This window comes from Terrapene carolina, unplaced genomic scaffold (assembly GCF_002925995.2).
Source record: "Terrapene carolina triunguis isolate 2854851 unplaced genomic scaffold, T_m_triunguis-2.0 Scaffold88, whole genome shotgun sequence".
NCBI lineage: Eukaryota > Metazoa > Chordata > Testudines > Emydidae > Terrapene > Terrapene triunguis.
This window is the reverse complement of record NW_020664439.1, coordinates 13,438,026-13,452,090: the sequence shown is the minus strand read 5'-3', so window position 1 is coordinate 13,452,090 and position 14,065 is coordinate 13,438,026. Positions and strand designations below refer to the sequence as shown.

The 14,065-nt window shown below is 46.7% G+C and overlaps 1 protein-coding gene across 1 annotated transcript in view; it reads right to left on the bottom strand.

Annotated features, from left to right (window-relative positions):
- Nucleotides 1-13,761, bottom strand: part of MOGAT1 (monoacylglycerol O-acyltransferase 1) — a 30,706-nt gene extending 16,945 nt beyond the window's left edge. Inside the window, exon 1 of the mRNA XM_024195477.3 lies at nucleotides 13,202-13,761. Within this exon, the coding sequence (XP_024051245.1) occupies nucleotides 13,202-13,295 (94 nt within the window). The 5' untranslated portion in view covers nucleotides 13,296-13,761. The remainder of the gene's footprint in view (nucleotides 1-13,201) is intronic.
- Nucleotides 13,762-14,065: the final 304 nt, after the last annotated feature.

Below are 14,065 nucleotides of genomic sequence, written 5' to 3'. Positions count from 1 at the left end.
GTGACAAGCAGCAAAGCCCTCCAGGCGCTGTTATCACTCAGCACAACAGTATGTGGAGCCCCGCACCCAGCTAGATTGCATGAATGCTCCCAGAGCCACTCATGAATCACACAGAGAAAAGCACCAGCCGAATCCCCCCAGCTCAAGAATATACCATCTTGCACTGCTCAAGATGGGCAGTGCAAATTTATTAATTGGTTCACCACTTCATCAATGGAAAGTGGATATACATCAGCTTTTGCAAACAGGAGCAGATTTACCACACACTTCAGGCAAACTCACTGGTAAAGATAAACAGTAAAACAAATGTATTGACTCCAAAGATAGATTTTAAGTGATTATAAGTGATAGACAAAAAGTCAGAGTTAGTTACCAAAAGAAAATATAAGCATGCAGTCTAAACTCTCAACGCTATTAGACTAGGCAACACCTAGATTAAGCAGTTTTTCTCACCCCACTGGATATTGCAGTTCTTAATATACAGGTTTATCCCTTAAACCTGGGCCAGTCTCCTCTGCTGGAGTCTTCAGTCTTCTGTGAGTGTCCTTATTGCTTGCAGCATAGGTGGGGGAAGGAGAAAAGACCCAGCATGTGGCTACTGTGTTGTGTTTTATACCCTTAGTCCATGTGCTTGGAGAACACAAGTCCAGGCACATCTGGTGGGCATTGCTAAGTCGCCACTCCCCAGGCAAGGTTGAGCAATTCCCCTGGTGTGGCCGTATGCAGGTGAGTCATTGAATTGTAGCTCCCTTGCTGGACAATGGCTGTTGATGGGTTGTTTGACACCCCACCCAGGCGTTGGTTACTTTCCTTGCTGTTGTCTCTGAGGGGCTAATATCTGGCTTATTCCCCAATGTACAGCATGTTTTAGTGACAACCATACAACACAATCTCATAACTTCATATGCACTAAAGATGTACATATTTAGATAGAACAGTGACTTTCAGCCAATCATAACCTTTCCCCTGATAGCTCACATGGCATGCTTTATATGCAATATCACAATTATATAGAGATGAGGAATATGGGGGTTACAAGACGCTCCCCCAAGGTACAGTATGTCACACTCCCATTGACTTTAGTAGGTTCTGAATCAAGCCCACAGATAGCAACTTTCATCCAGGACAATTCTAAAGCACTATCTAGAAAGAAAGGCAGCAACTTCTGAGGTGGGATGAAGGGGCTATTCTGCACCAGCAACATTATGCAGCAAGGAATTTAGATGCTTTAGGAAAGGATGTGAAGAACAACATGTCCTATTCAACATATTCATAAATGATTTGGAAAAAGGAGTAAACAGTAAGGTGGGAAAATTTGCAGATGATACAAAATTACTAAAGATAGTTAAGACCCAGGCAGACTGCGAAGAGCTACAAAAGGATCTCTCAAAACTGCGTGACTGGGCAACAAAATGGCAGATGAAATTTAATGTTGATAAATGCAAAGTAATGCACATTGGAAAGCATAATCCCAACTATACATATAAAATGATGGGGTCTAAATTAGCTGTTACCACTCAAGAAAGAGATCTTGGAGTCATCGTGGATAGTTCTCTGAAAACATCCACTCAATGTGCAGCGGCAGTCAAAAAAGTGAACAGAAAGCTGGGGATAATTAAGAAAGAGATAGATAATAGGACAGAAAATATCATGTTGCCTCTCTATAAATCCATGGTATGCCCACATCTTGAATACTGTGTGCAGATGTGGTCGCTCCATCTCAAAAAAGATATATTGGAATTGGAAAAGATTCAGAAAAGGGCAACAAAAATGATTAGGGGTATGGAATGGCTTCCATATGAGGAGAGATTAATAAGACTGAGACTTTTCAGCTTGGAAAAGAGACAGCTAAGGGGAGATATGATTGAGATCTATAAAATCATGACTGATGTAGAGAAAATAGATAAGGAAGTGTTGTTTACTATTTCTCATAACACAAGAATGAGGGGTCACCAAATTAAAATTAATAGGCAGCAGGTCTGAAATAAATAAAAGGAAGTATTTCTTCACACAACGCACAGTCAACCTGTGGAACTCCTTGCTGAAGGATGTTGTGAAGGCCAAGACCATAACAGGATTCAAAAAAAGAACTAGATAAATTCATGGAGGATAGGTCCATCAATGGCTATTAGCCAGGATGGGCAGGAACGGTGTCCCTAGCCTCTGTTTGCCAAAAGCTAGGAATGAGCGACAGGGGATGGATCACTTAATGATTACCTGTTCTGTTCATTCCCTCTGCGGCACCTGACACTGGCCACTGTCGGAAGACAGGATACTGGGCTAGATGGACCTTTGGTCTGACCCCAGTAGGGCCATTCTTATGTTCTTAACTTTGCCGTCTGAAATGACAGGGGAATTTCTAGGTACTGTGATCAGAGTTTGAATCTGGCCAAGTTGAATCTGGCCAACATTGCTCCTTTTGCAAAAATGTCATGGGGTCTTTAATTACCACAAGTGGATGGGATTCCAGCTTTAGGTCTCATCCAAAGGGTGATAAGCAGAAATATTTCCCAGTGTTGTTCCTGAGAGGATTCTTGGCACAGTAATGACTCAGTGCAGTAGCCTAAAGTTTAACAGACGTGGTAACCTTTCACCTCCTTGGCAAGGTACTCTATGTCAACTGTATGAAAGTTAGACAGAGCAGTTATGAATAATATCATGTAAGACTATTCAACACTATGCACAGGATCACACCCTACAGAGATCAGTAAGCTTACTGCTTTGCGTTTTCTAAAGCAGGGTCCAATCCTGCAAGGTGCCGAGCACTTCTAGAGGTACTAAGCACCTCTTCTCCTATCAACAGCATTAAATAGTGGGCCATGCCCAATGGGAGTTGAGAGTGCCTGGTCAACACCTCTCTTGCTGCACCCTGTGTTGTTATAATGCCTCTTGTACTTACAGTGAGATAGAGTACACCAATACCATCAAATCACACCTGCTACTTTAAATGCATTAATGGTCTATAAAGCAAAGTTAATGAGTAAACTACAATGACTAAGAATTCTAACCAATAAGTCTCTAAGCACAAAAAGGGCATTTTTCTCCAAGGGCATTAGTTAGAAGGAAGTCAGTGAACAAATGACAATGACCTTAGACAATATCATAAGCAGATTCTTGGTGGAAGGCAGCTGGCTGTAGGACTTGCCATTTCGATATGTTTGAGTCCAAGTTTGCTGGCCTTCACAGAGTGGTGCAACTGTTTGTTTGACCTTGGAAGGTTTTATTCATGTGGTGAATTGGAATGCTTGTTAAAAGGAAGGACGTGTTACCTAGTGGAGACAGTACTCAACTGGGACTCAGGACACTTGAGTTCTATTTCTTGCTCTGCCAATGAGTTGCTAGGTAGCCTTGGACAAGTCACTTGAATCTCTCTGTGCCTCAGTTTCTCTATCTGTAAAACTTTATAAAGTGCTTTGGGATCTATGGATAAAAAAACCCGCACTATGTAAGAGCTAGGTATTATTTTTAACACTATCAGTACTTCCCTCTATAAGCAATACTGACTGAGTGTTGATGTTACAGCGCACACACACACACACACACTCTAACATCAACCAATTATATATAATGTTATTGCCGACCTAACTCACGAGCTTGTAAAAGATCTTTAGTTCTTTCAATGTTCTTCTGTAACTTGATTCTTCCAAAATATGGATCAAAGAGGAAGGGAAATAACAGCTATTTCATCTTCAGAACAGCTCATAAAACCAAACCTGATATATGTTATTCACTGTGATTAAATTATCTTCATTTCAAGGGAGAAGGGAAATTAAATCTTTCTTCCTAGACATTGACTGTGTCCTGGCAGACTGATACAAATTGACTTGCTATCATTAATAGATCTGCAGTATTACATCACTCACCCCAGCAGATCTGTGATCCTCAAGTGCATGGGATAAGCATTGTATGTGTACTGGAGTGGACCTATAAGCAATATATTGGGGAGGGGGAGTTGTGTATGTCACCATCTAGTGGGTTTCCCATCAAGAGGATGTGGGATCGTAGCAATAGCTGAACACATTTCAACAAGGGTTTTGGCAAAGTGTCCAAGTCCAAAGACAGGGTTTTAGTCTCCAGGCCTGTCAGGCCAGCATCTTTCGGAAGGGTTACAATGTCATTTAATTTCTTTATAAGGTTAAAGAGAAAAAAATCACACACACACACACACACACACACACACACACACACAATCTGACTCCAACACTTACTTGCCCGCCCACGACCTGTGTGATTCTCGAAAGTTTGCGGATTCCACTTTTCAACAGCTGCTTTTGAGACATGGGTGCTGTTTTAGTATGTGGTTTGTGGGAATAAAGTTAGGTTTCTTATCAAAATATTTTTTGTTTAAACTTTTTTTTTTTTTTTTTAATACCCAAAAGTTCACATAGTTAATATATTGCAAAACTGCGTGTAATGAGTTATCACAGGAATGCTACCAATTTTAAAAAAAAAAAGTCACATTTCTGTCTGAAGTTTTTTGACCTTCTGTTGTTAAAAGTAGCATTGATGAATATTACACCAGAGACAGCCAAGAGAAAAAGGATTTTGCGTATTTTTTTCAGTTTTAATGTTGTGGATTTGACAGCACTCGGTGTATGGATGGTTTCACTGTTTCAGTGCAGTCAGATTCCCATGTTATTTGCTTTAGGTCTTTCATGCAGGTACATGGGTTTAATACCATATTTTAAAATAGTAAAATGTGATTATAAAACCACAAAGATTGGCTACAGCACTCATGGATCACCATAGTATCCAAAAGAAATTTTAAACATGATCACATTACAGTACTAGATTTCAAATTTACATTATCTTTTTAAAAACACAAACAACTTAAACAGAATGAAAAATTGAAAATAAAAATAAGCTATTAGGAACTTTACCAAACTTTTTTTAAACTTACAGAAACCTTGGCTTTCATGATGATGCATACTGAGGTGAAACATATGATGTAGTTTTAACAGGTTCAGAGGAAGAGATTTGAAAGGAGGTTCCTCTTATCTGATCTATGTATTTCTAGGCATCGCTCCCAATATTTTTAGGTTCATGTTTATCACTGATGCCATGTCCCTGACCTTTATGGATGATTAATAGGAGAACAAATGCTAAAAGTTTATAACAGAATTAGGTATGGGCAGCGGGTATCATAAGCAGGGGGAGGCTGTGCCTCCTCCCCAAACAGCCTAGTATGGCCCCACCCACGCTCCGCCCGAAGACCAGGCCCCCTCCTGCGGTTCCCAGCGCTCTGCCCTGGCTGGCTCAGGCTGGCTGGCCTGTCTCTCGCAGGGACTCAGGGTGGCTGGTGCTGGGGCCATACCGCCCAGAGCACTGGGGTTGGAGGTGCTGCAGCCACGACCCCCAGAGCACCGGGGCCAGGATTGCTGCCGCCTGGCACACTGGGGCTAGCCGCACTGCCTGGCCACCCAGAGCACTAGGGCTGGGGATGCTGCCACCCGGCAAACCGGGGCTAGCCATGCCACCCGGCCGCCCGAAGCCGAGTCTCACCGCCCTGCGCTGGGGGCCACTGTGAGCGTGCTCTCGGCTCCTGAGGGGAAGGGGGGCAGAAGGGTAAAAGGGATGCAGAAGGGGAGGGGTGGGGCCTTGGACACAAGGGGAGGGGCCGGGGGCTAGCCTCCCCTAACGGCTGGGTCACCGGCTGCCCATGGAATTAGGTAAATTCATGAAAGATAGGCCCATCTGTGGCTATTAGCCAAGATCGTCATGGATGCAACCCCATGCTCTAGGTGTCCCTAAACCTCTGACAGCCAGAAGATGGGTCTGGATGACAGGGTATATATAGATCACTCGATAAATTGCCCTGTTCTGCTCATTCCTTCTAAAGCATCTGGCATTGGCCACTGTCAGAAGACAGGATACTGGGCTAGATGGACCATTGTTCTGACCCAGTATGGCCATTCTTATGTTCTTAATGTCTTTTCTGCTTTAGGATAGATTTTGGCAGCTTAAAATACAGTAAAAGGGAGACAAAGAAACTTGGGTCCAGAATTCTGAAGAGGTTTCACTGGTCTTAGGCCTGGTCTACACTAGGCGTTTATGTCGAATTTAGCACCGTTAAATCGAATTAACCCTGCACCCGTCCACACCACGAGGCTATTTAGTTCGACATAGAACTCTCTTTAAATCGATTTCTGTAATCCTCCCCAACGAGAGGAGTAGCGCTAAATTCGAAATGGCCATATCGAATTAGGCTAGGTGTGGATGGAAATCGACGCTAATAGCTCCGGGAGCTATCCCACAGTGCACCACTCTGTTGACGCTCTGGACAGCAGTCTGAGCTCGGATGCTCTGACCAGCCACACCCCGGGAAAATTTGAATTCCTTTTCCTGTCTGGGCAGTTGGAATCTCATTTCCTGCGTGGCGAGCTCAGCAGCAGTGGCAACGATGCAGAGCTCTCCAGCAGAGATGGCCATGCAATCCCAGACTAGAAAGAGGGCCCCAGCATGGACTGATCGGGAAGTCTTGGATCTCATCGCTGTGTGGGGAGATGAGTCCGTGCTTGCCGAGCTGCGCTCCAAAAGACGGAATGCAAAGATCTATCTACGAGAAGATCTCTAAAGCCATGGCAGAGAGAGGATACAGCCGAGATGCAACGCAGTGCCGCGTGAAAATCAAGGCGCTGAGACAAGGCTACCAAAAAACCAAAGAGGCAAACGGACGCTCCGGATCCCAGCCCCACACATCCCGTTTCTACGAGGCACTGCATTCCATCCTAGGTGCGGCCGCCACCACTACCCCACCAGTGACCGTGGACTCTGAGGATGGGATATTGTCCGCGGCCGGTTCCTCCGACATGTTAGCGGACGGGGAAGATGAAGAAGGAGATGAGGAGGACGAGGCAGTCGACAGCGCTGGCACCGCTGATTTCCCCGACAGCCAGGAGCTCTTCATCACCCTCACAGAGATCCCCTACCAACCGTCCCCCGCCGTTACCCCAGACACAGATTCAGGGGAAGGATCAAGCAGTAAGTGTTTTAAATATCTTAACATTTATTTATATCAGAACTTGCATATTTTAAATATTAACAATAGCTAAAGTGCTTTCAAGTATGTAAACTTTTATTTATAACAGAACAGGAAGATTTGAAATATTAACAATGGGTAAAGTGCTTCTAAACATGTAAACAGGAAAGTGCAACAAAAAGGGGAATCTGAACAAAGGGTTTCATGATTACTGTGTCTTTGGCCGCTTCAATGTATAGTCCGAACCATTTTAAGAAAATTCAACAATGTCCGCTTCATGATTACACTGCCCAAGACGCTCCACTCTTTTGTCCCTCCAAGGGCACCTAACCCAAAAACTGGTCGATGTGTCCGGGGATAGAGGCGAGATCCCCCGGGGAGAACTCCTCATAGGCCTCCTGCAGGTGTCTTTCCAGCCTAATTATCGGGTTCTTTGGCAGGGAGAGCTTATTGGGCCCCCCGTGGTATGACACGTTTCCCTGCCACAACGCCAGCAGGTATTCGGGGATCATGGCCTTGCACAGCATAGCAGCAAATGGCCCCGGTTTCTGCAGGCTGTCCCGCAGCATCCTCTCCTTCTGGCTCTCCGAGACCCTCAGGAGGGTGATGTCTGGCATGACGCCCTGCTTTGAATTAGGTAGGGGAAAGTTAGTATTGGGACTGCTTGCCCGTTCCTTTACAGAACTGCAACCGCCGGTTTACAGCCACGCGGTTTACAGCCGCGAGGGGCTGGGACAGGGGCAGAGTTGATGCTTGCAGGATTGCTGCCAGCAGAGACTCGCATTGCTTTCTATGTGAAAGGAGGCCAGTGCCACTCTTAAAGTTTTAAGCAGCCACAAGTCTACGGCTTACCATGTTTGCCAGCTAGACAAAGTCCGGTGTCCTGCCCCGCTCCTCAGCTCGCCACAGCAAGACCGCAGGCACTGTAGGCGAGGGCCGAAAATTCGACCTTGTCCTCAGTGCGCGTGTGATAGGTGCTCTGCATGGTCTTGTTCACAGAGCAAGACTATGTTCTCTGTTCACAGATACATTGATCTGTCTCAGGAATTCACTCCCTTTTTCCAATTCCCACAGCCACATCTGCCCAGAGGCTAGCGCACATTAGGAGGAGGAAGAAGAGGACACGGGAAGACATGTTTGCTGAACTAATGGGATGCTCCCGAGCACAGGCAGCCCAGCAGACACAGTGGAGGGAGAACTTGTCCCAAATGCACCGGGCAAACATGGAACGGGAGGAGAGGTGGCGACAGGAGGACCAGCAGGCGACTCAAACGCTGCTTGGAATAATGAGGGAGCAAACGGACACGCTCTGCCGCCTTGTGGATGTTCTGCAGGACCGGAGGCAGGAGGAGAGAGCCCCGCTGCAGTCTCTCTCTAACCGCCCTGCCCCGCCACCAAGTCCCATACCCCCCTCACCCAAAGTCCAAACACGGAGGGGCGGCAGGGGCCGTGAAAACTTTCACTCCACCCCAGCGGACAGCTATAGCAGTAGAAGGCTCTCATTCCCCAAAATCTGAAAAGTCCTTTCCTACCCGCCTCACACAAGACCCCGTCCAAGTTTCACCCCCCCGTTCCATGTGCGGTTGTTAATAAAAAATACGTTTCTGTTCATTACTGTTTCCATCCTCTTCTTTTGGAGGAGAGTCTGTCTGAAGGGGGGGAAGGGGCTTGGTAATTAGACAGGACAGTCACCTTTAGCAGGGGGCAGGCCCAGCAGCAGGGCACATACACAGTGCAGTGACTAGTTACCCTGGTTAGTCTGGGAGGTGGCTTTCATGTTCTGTGGGGGGGGGGGTTGCTCTGTGACTTTGTGGCGGGGGAGGGCAGTTTAGAAGCATCATTAGCATCACAACACTAAACCCAGGTTTAAAACATTCCCGCGAAAAGAGTAATGAAGACAACGGTGTTCATTAGCAAAACAGAACAGATTTTATTTTTTGGGAAGGGGGTGAAGGGGGTAACTGGGTAAAGAAATGGGGGCAAGTTCAGCTTCTGTGTCCACAAACTTAAAAGTCACTGGGTACCCTGCTCAGTCCTGGAACTGGCTTTCAAAGCCTCCCGGATGCACAGCGCGTCCCGCTGGGATCTTCTAATCGCTCGGCTGTCTGGCTGGGCGTAATCAGCAGCCAGGCTATTTGCCTCAACCTCCCACCCCGCCATAAAGGTCTCCCCCTTGCTCTCACAGAGATTGTGGAGCACGCAGCAAGCTGCTATAACGATGGGGATATTGGTTTCGCTGAGATCACAGCGAGTCAGTAAGCTTCTCCAAGTAAATACCAGTCAGGGCTGCTCGCATGCGGGTGTCCTTGCGCTTCAGGGCAGGGGACAGCAAGTCACAAAGTTCCAGGAAAGTCCCCTTCCGCATGCGAAAGTTTCGCAGCCACTGGGATTCATCCCAGACCAGAAGCACTATGCGGTCCCACCAGTCCGTGCTTGTTTCCCGGGCCCAGAATCGCCGTTCAACAAAATCCACATGCCCCACTGCAAACGCGATGTCCTCGGCGCTGGGTGTCGTGGTTTCTGACAGGCGTGTGCTACTCTCGGAGTTCAGGTCCTCACCCCGCTGCCGTAGCCTCCTCGCCTGATTTCTCTCTATCTGCCTCTGTGAAAGGTGGATGATGAGCTGCGAGGCGTTGACAACGGCCACAACTGCAGCGATGGTCGCAGCGGGATCCATGCTCGCGGTGCTGTGGCGTCCACGCTGTCACTGACCAGAAAAGTGCGCGAACTGATTTCCCGCCGGCGCTTTCAAGGAGGGAGGGAGGGCGGGAGTGACGATTGGATGACGACAGTTACCCAAAAGCACCCTCGAGACATTTTTTCCCCCCAGAAGGCATTGGGGGCTCGACCCAGAATTCCAATGGGCAGCAGGGACTGCGGGAACTGTGGGATAGCTGCCCACAGTGCACTGCTTCCAATGTCGACGCTTTCCCTGGTAGTGTGGACTGACAAAGTCGAATTACTGTCCTTGGTGTGGACACACACGTTCGACTTTCTAATATCGATTGCAAATATTCGATTTAACTAAAATCGAACTACTCTCGTAGTGTAGACATACCTTTAATTAAATGGGTTAAACCAGTGGTTCTCAAACTTCAGCAACCTGAGGACCCGCGTTTTGATTTAAATTTTTTTGCAGACCCCCCAAACCCTCTGCTCAGTCTGAGGCCCCAACCTTGCCCCACCTCTTCCCACCCCCACTCCACCCTTGCCCCTCCTTTTTCCCACCTCTTTCTGACCCTCCTCCGAGCACGCCCCATCCTCTCTCCTCCCTCTCCCTCCCAGCATCTCCAGCACACTGCTGAACAGCTGTTCCATGGTGTGCAGGAGGCGCTGGAAGGGAGGGGGAGGAGTTGATCAACGGGGCCGGCGGCCTCAGGCATGACTTGCAGACCCCCTGAAGTACCTTCACAGATCTTCAGGGGTCCACAGACCCCAATTTGAGAAACCCTGGGTTAAACCATATGGTATTAGCTAGTGTTGGGCATGGACAAACTGCTTTACACAGGAGAGGTCCTGTCACTGCAGGATATCTGGGATGACTAAACCTATCATGTGACCAATAGCATGTTACCCAGTTAAATCTACCAATAAAGGGAAATACCCCACTTGTTCTAAGCATGGAGGATGATTCATTTAAAGAAGGCATTTTTGAGACATATAGTTCAGGAGCTCTTGAATGATTAGCTCATGGGATATCTATATTTGTTCAGAAAAAAATTCTCTACTGGACATTCAGGACAGGAAAGAATGATGACAGTACTCAACTTTATGCCTCATTGTTGGCCAATCCATTCTGAACTGTCTCTCCGCTCTCATACTATCCCGCCAACATTTTTAGATGGATTAGAGACATTTGATTAAGATTCAACTCAGATAAGACCAATATGATGCTCCTGGGTAAGGTGAAACATTTTGAGGATAGTTAACAACCTGTGCTTCCATTATGCAGGGAGTATGGACACAAAATGTGGAGGTTACCTTGACAGCTCCCTCAGCATGGAAGCTCTCCCAGCATGGCACTCAGTGGTGAACTCCTATTATTGCCATCCCCAATTTATCCAGAATATCAGACTGATTCTTGCTAGCATGGCCCTTTTCACAGGGATGTGTGCATTTGTTATATCTAATTTAGACTACTGAAATAGACGTCTAACTGGACTTCCCCTAAAATTGATCCATGGGGCGCAGCAGTTGCAGAACACAGCTGCCTGCTTGTTCGTAGGATTGCAGCAAGGAATTTGGTTGTACCTCTGCATAAAAATTTTATTAAGATGATGTTAAAAAAAAAGTGAACAGAGTTTGAGCATAGAAGTTTCTGGTTATCAGGGAATAATGTACAGATTATCGAGGGTGCAAAGTTTGGTTTAAGATCAGGTGGCATAAGGAATACATAATCTGCAATATCCCCGATTGGGGGTAAAAGGTTGATGGGTCAAAGTACAGGCATTGAGATAGGAGGGTATGAAGTTCATAGAGTGGCTATGTTCGGGTGTGGAGTATAATGAGTGGATATGATGATGAGGATGGATTGACCCTCAGTTGGTGAGATTTAATGTTCAGGGAGTTTATGGTTCCAGTTCATATGATCCAACAGAGAAGGTCACTTGGTCCCTTTCTCATAGTGGGAGAACGATGTCACTCTGGCTCACGCCTCTCTGCACTTGTTTCCAGTCTTAGGCACCAGCTTCCCCTCTGCCTGGTGGGTGCTCGACCCTGGAGGAGTGGGGACGCGGAGCGCTCGGGGGGGGGGGGGGGGGGAGGGAGGCGAGGAGGGGGGAGCTTGGCTGCCAGTGGGTGCGGAGCACCTGCTAATTTTTCCCCCAATCGGTGCTCCAGTCCCAGAGCACCCACAGAGCCGGCGCCTATGTTTCCAGTATGCCAAAAGGACGTGATCTACTTTATCTATCTTGGAGACTGACAGATCCTCATTCCATGGCCTTGGGCAAAGAAAGGATTGTGGATTCCTCCTACAACTCCAGCAGATTTCCACTGCACATGACATTTATATTTGGGTTTTATGAAGGTTCAGGGATTTGGCCCAACACTATAAAAGATACACAGACAATGGGCAATTATGCGACTATAGGTGTAAACTGTTCAGACCTCAAATACAATTATTTGTAAACTGGAGAGTACATTAAAAATGTAAGGGGCTAAAGGCAAATATGTAAAGGTTAAAAAAAAATTACACACACCTGGAAAAAGGGTTACATGTACATTCTTTTCCCCAATCCCTTTGTTTGTAAGTAATTAGACCACACCTAAATGTCTATACTGATCCAGAAACAATTTTGGGAATTAAAAAAATAAAATATATTGGCAGGATTTGTAAGGAAGACATTTTTGTAAAACTCAAACTATGTGAATACTGAAATCACCTGATAGTGAGCCTTCTCAGTGGATGCATCAGTGTACTCCATTGACTTCAACAAAGCTATGCCAATTTATACTATCTGAGAATCAAGGTTTACCCACATGAGTAAGATTTACTCCTATGATTAAACATGTAATGGCAGGACTCCTAACTGAAATATTAGGGGGAAAATCACCATATAGTGATAAGTTAGTCAGTGGAACTAATTTAGTAAGATAACTAAGCATCAACAACTAGGTTAATTTTAGATAAAAATAAACAAGCATATGAAAAACTTAGAGTCCCATCTCCTGAAGCAGGAGGTTAATGACAGAGTAGTCCCTTATCACTGATGATTTAAGTTTGATTTGCACTGAGATTCACCACAGAAAACTGTCCTACAAAAATAACCAAAGCCACATTAATCATAAAAATCTTTACATCTGACATTCCGAATTCTTTTTTTGTTGTGGGGGTAGGTATTAGTCATCATAAATCTAGCTCGGAGTGAGGAATTTGTTTTAATGGGAAGATACTGTCATTGAGAAATTCATTTGCAGCTGTTTTTTTAAAAATATCCATGCATAACAAAAACACAAGTGACAGAAGAAAAACAGCAACAGCTTTTGAGACAACCCAGAGCCAACAAAACTAGAAGTGATCCTTCTACTCTGAAATGCCCTGTCCATTTGACTGAGAGTAAAAATGTTTTCACCCCTCAGCTCACAGAGAGCCAGAAAGCACCGTGGGAATTCACCACGTGGCGACTCAGTCTGGAGGAATCCCGCCTGTTGCTGCTTTTTTACAAAAAAAAATAGAGATTAATCATTTTTCCTCGAAGACGTAAGCAGGAAAAAGGCTGTTACCTAGTAAGAGGAAGGAGAAGAGCCACTGAATCACTGCAGCTGTCTGAATTCTCCTGGCCAGGGGAATGTTGATGGGAGCAAACTCGACCTTCATGCTGTGTCTGTCCTGTCCTGCAGAGGTAAAACCTTCGCTCTTCCCCGGAGAGGTGAACAGCAGCCGAACGAGGACAGCAAACAACCGACTCCCAGCTCTGATCCCCCGCCAGGATTAAAACAGGTCCTCAGTGCTCCGGCTGGCCATCGCTCCCCGCAAGTTGAAGTTCGGGGGGTGAAGGTTCAGCTCCGGCGCCGGGGCGGCCCGCTGCCTTAGGGGGAAGCGATCACTGAGGGCAGCCAAAGCCTCGGGGCTTGCATGTGACTCAGCCAAGCGGCGCGAGTCAGACCAGAGCCCGTACGCACCCTACTTTACGGGAACTCGCTGCCCGCTCCCAGCAGAGGCAGGCGGAGAGCGGACAGTCCCGGGCCAAGAGGGCTGCCGGCAGAGCAGGAACTACTGTGCTGGGACGGGCTAGGCTGCAGCTCGGGGAGCAGTGCAGAGGCTGCAGTTCAGCGAGGTGGGGGAACACCTGACTGCTGTGCAACACGAGAGCAATTCAGGCCAAGAGGCGAGCCCGGCGGGGAGGGGCAGTGACTAGGGCAGATCGGAGAGGAGGTGGTTGTAATAAGACCTGGCTTGTCAGTACCAATAGGAACCATCAGGTGATCCCTTCCACGTCAATCTCTACCCCGCACCATTCGCCTAACTGTGAAAAAGGTGCCTCACGTTAGGGGCCTGGGGCCAACAAATATGAGCAGAGTAAAAACAGCCAAAAACGGTGTAAGTCTTTCCCCATAGCGTTAAGCAGCTGCCTCCACATGTCTATG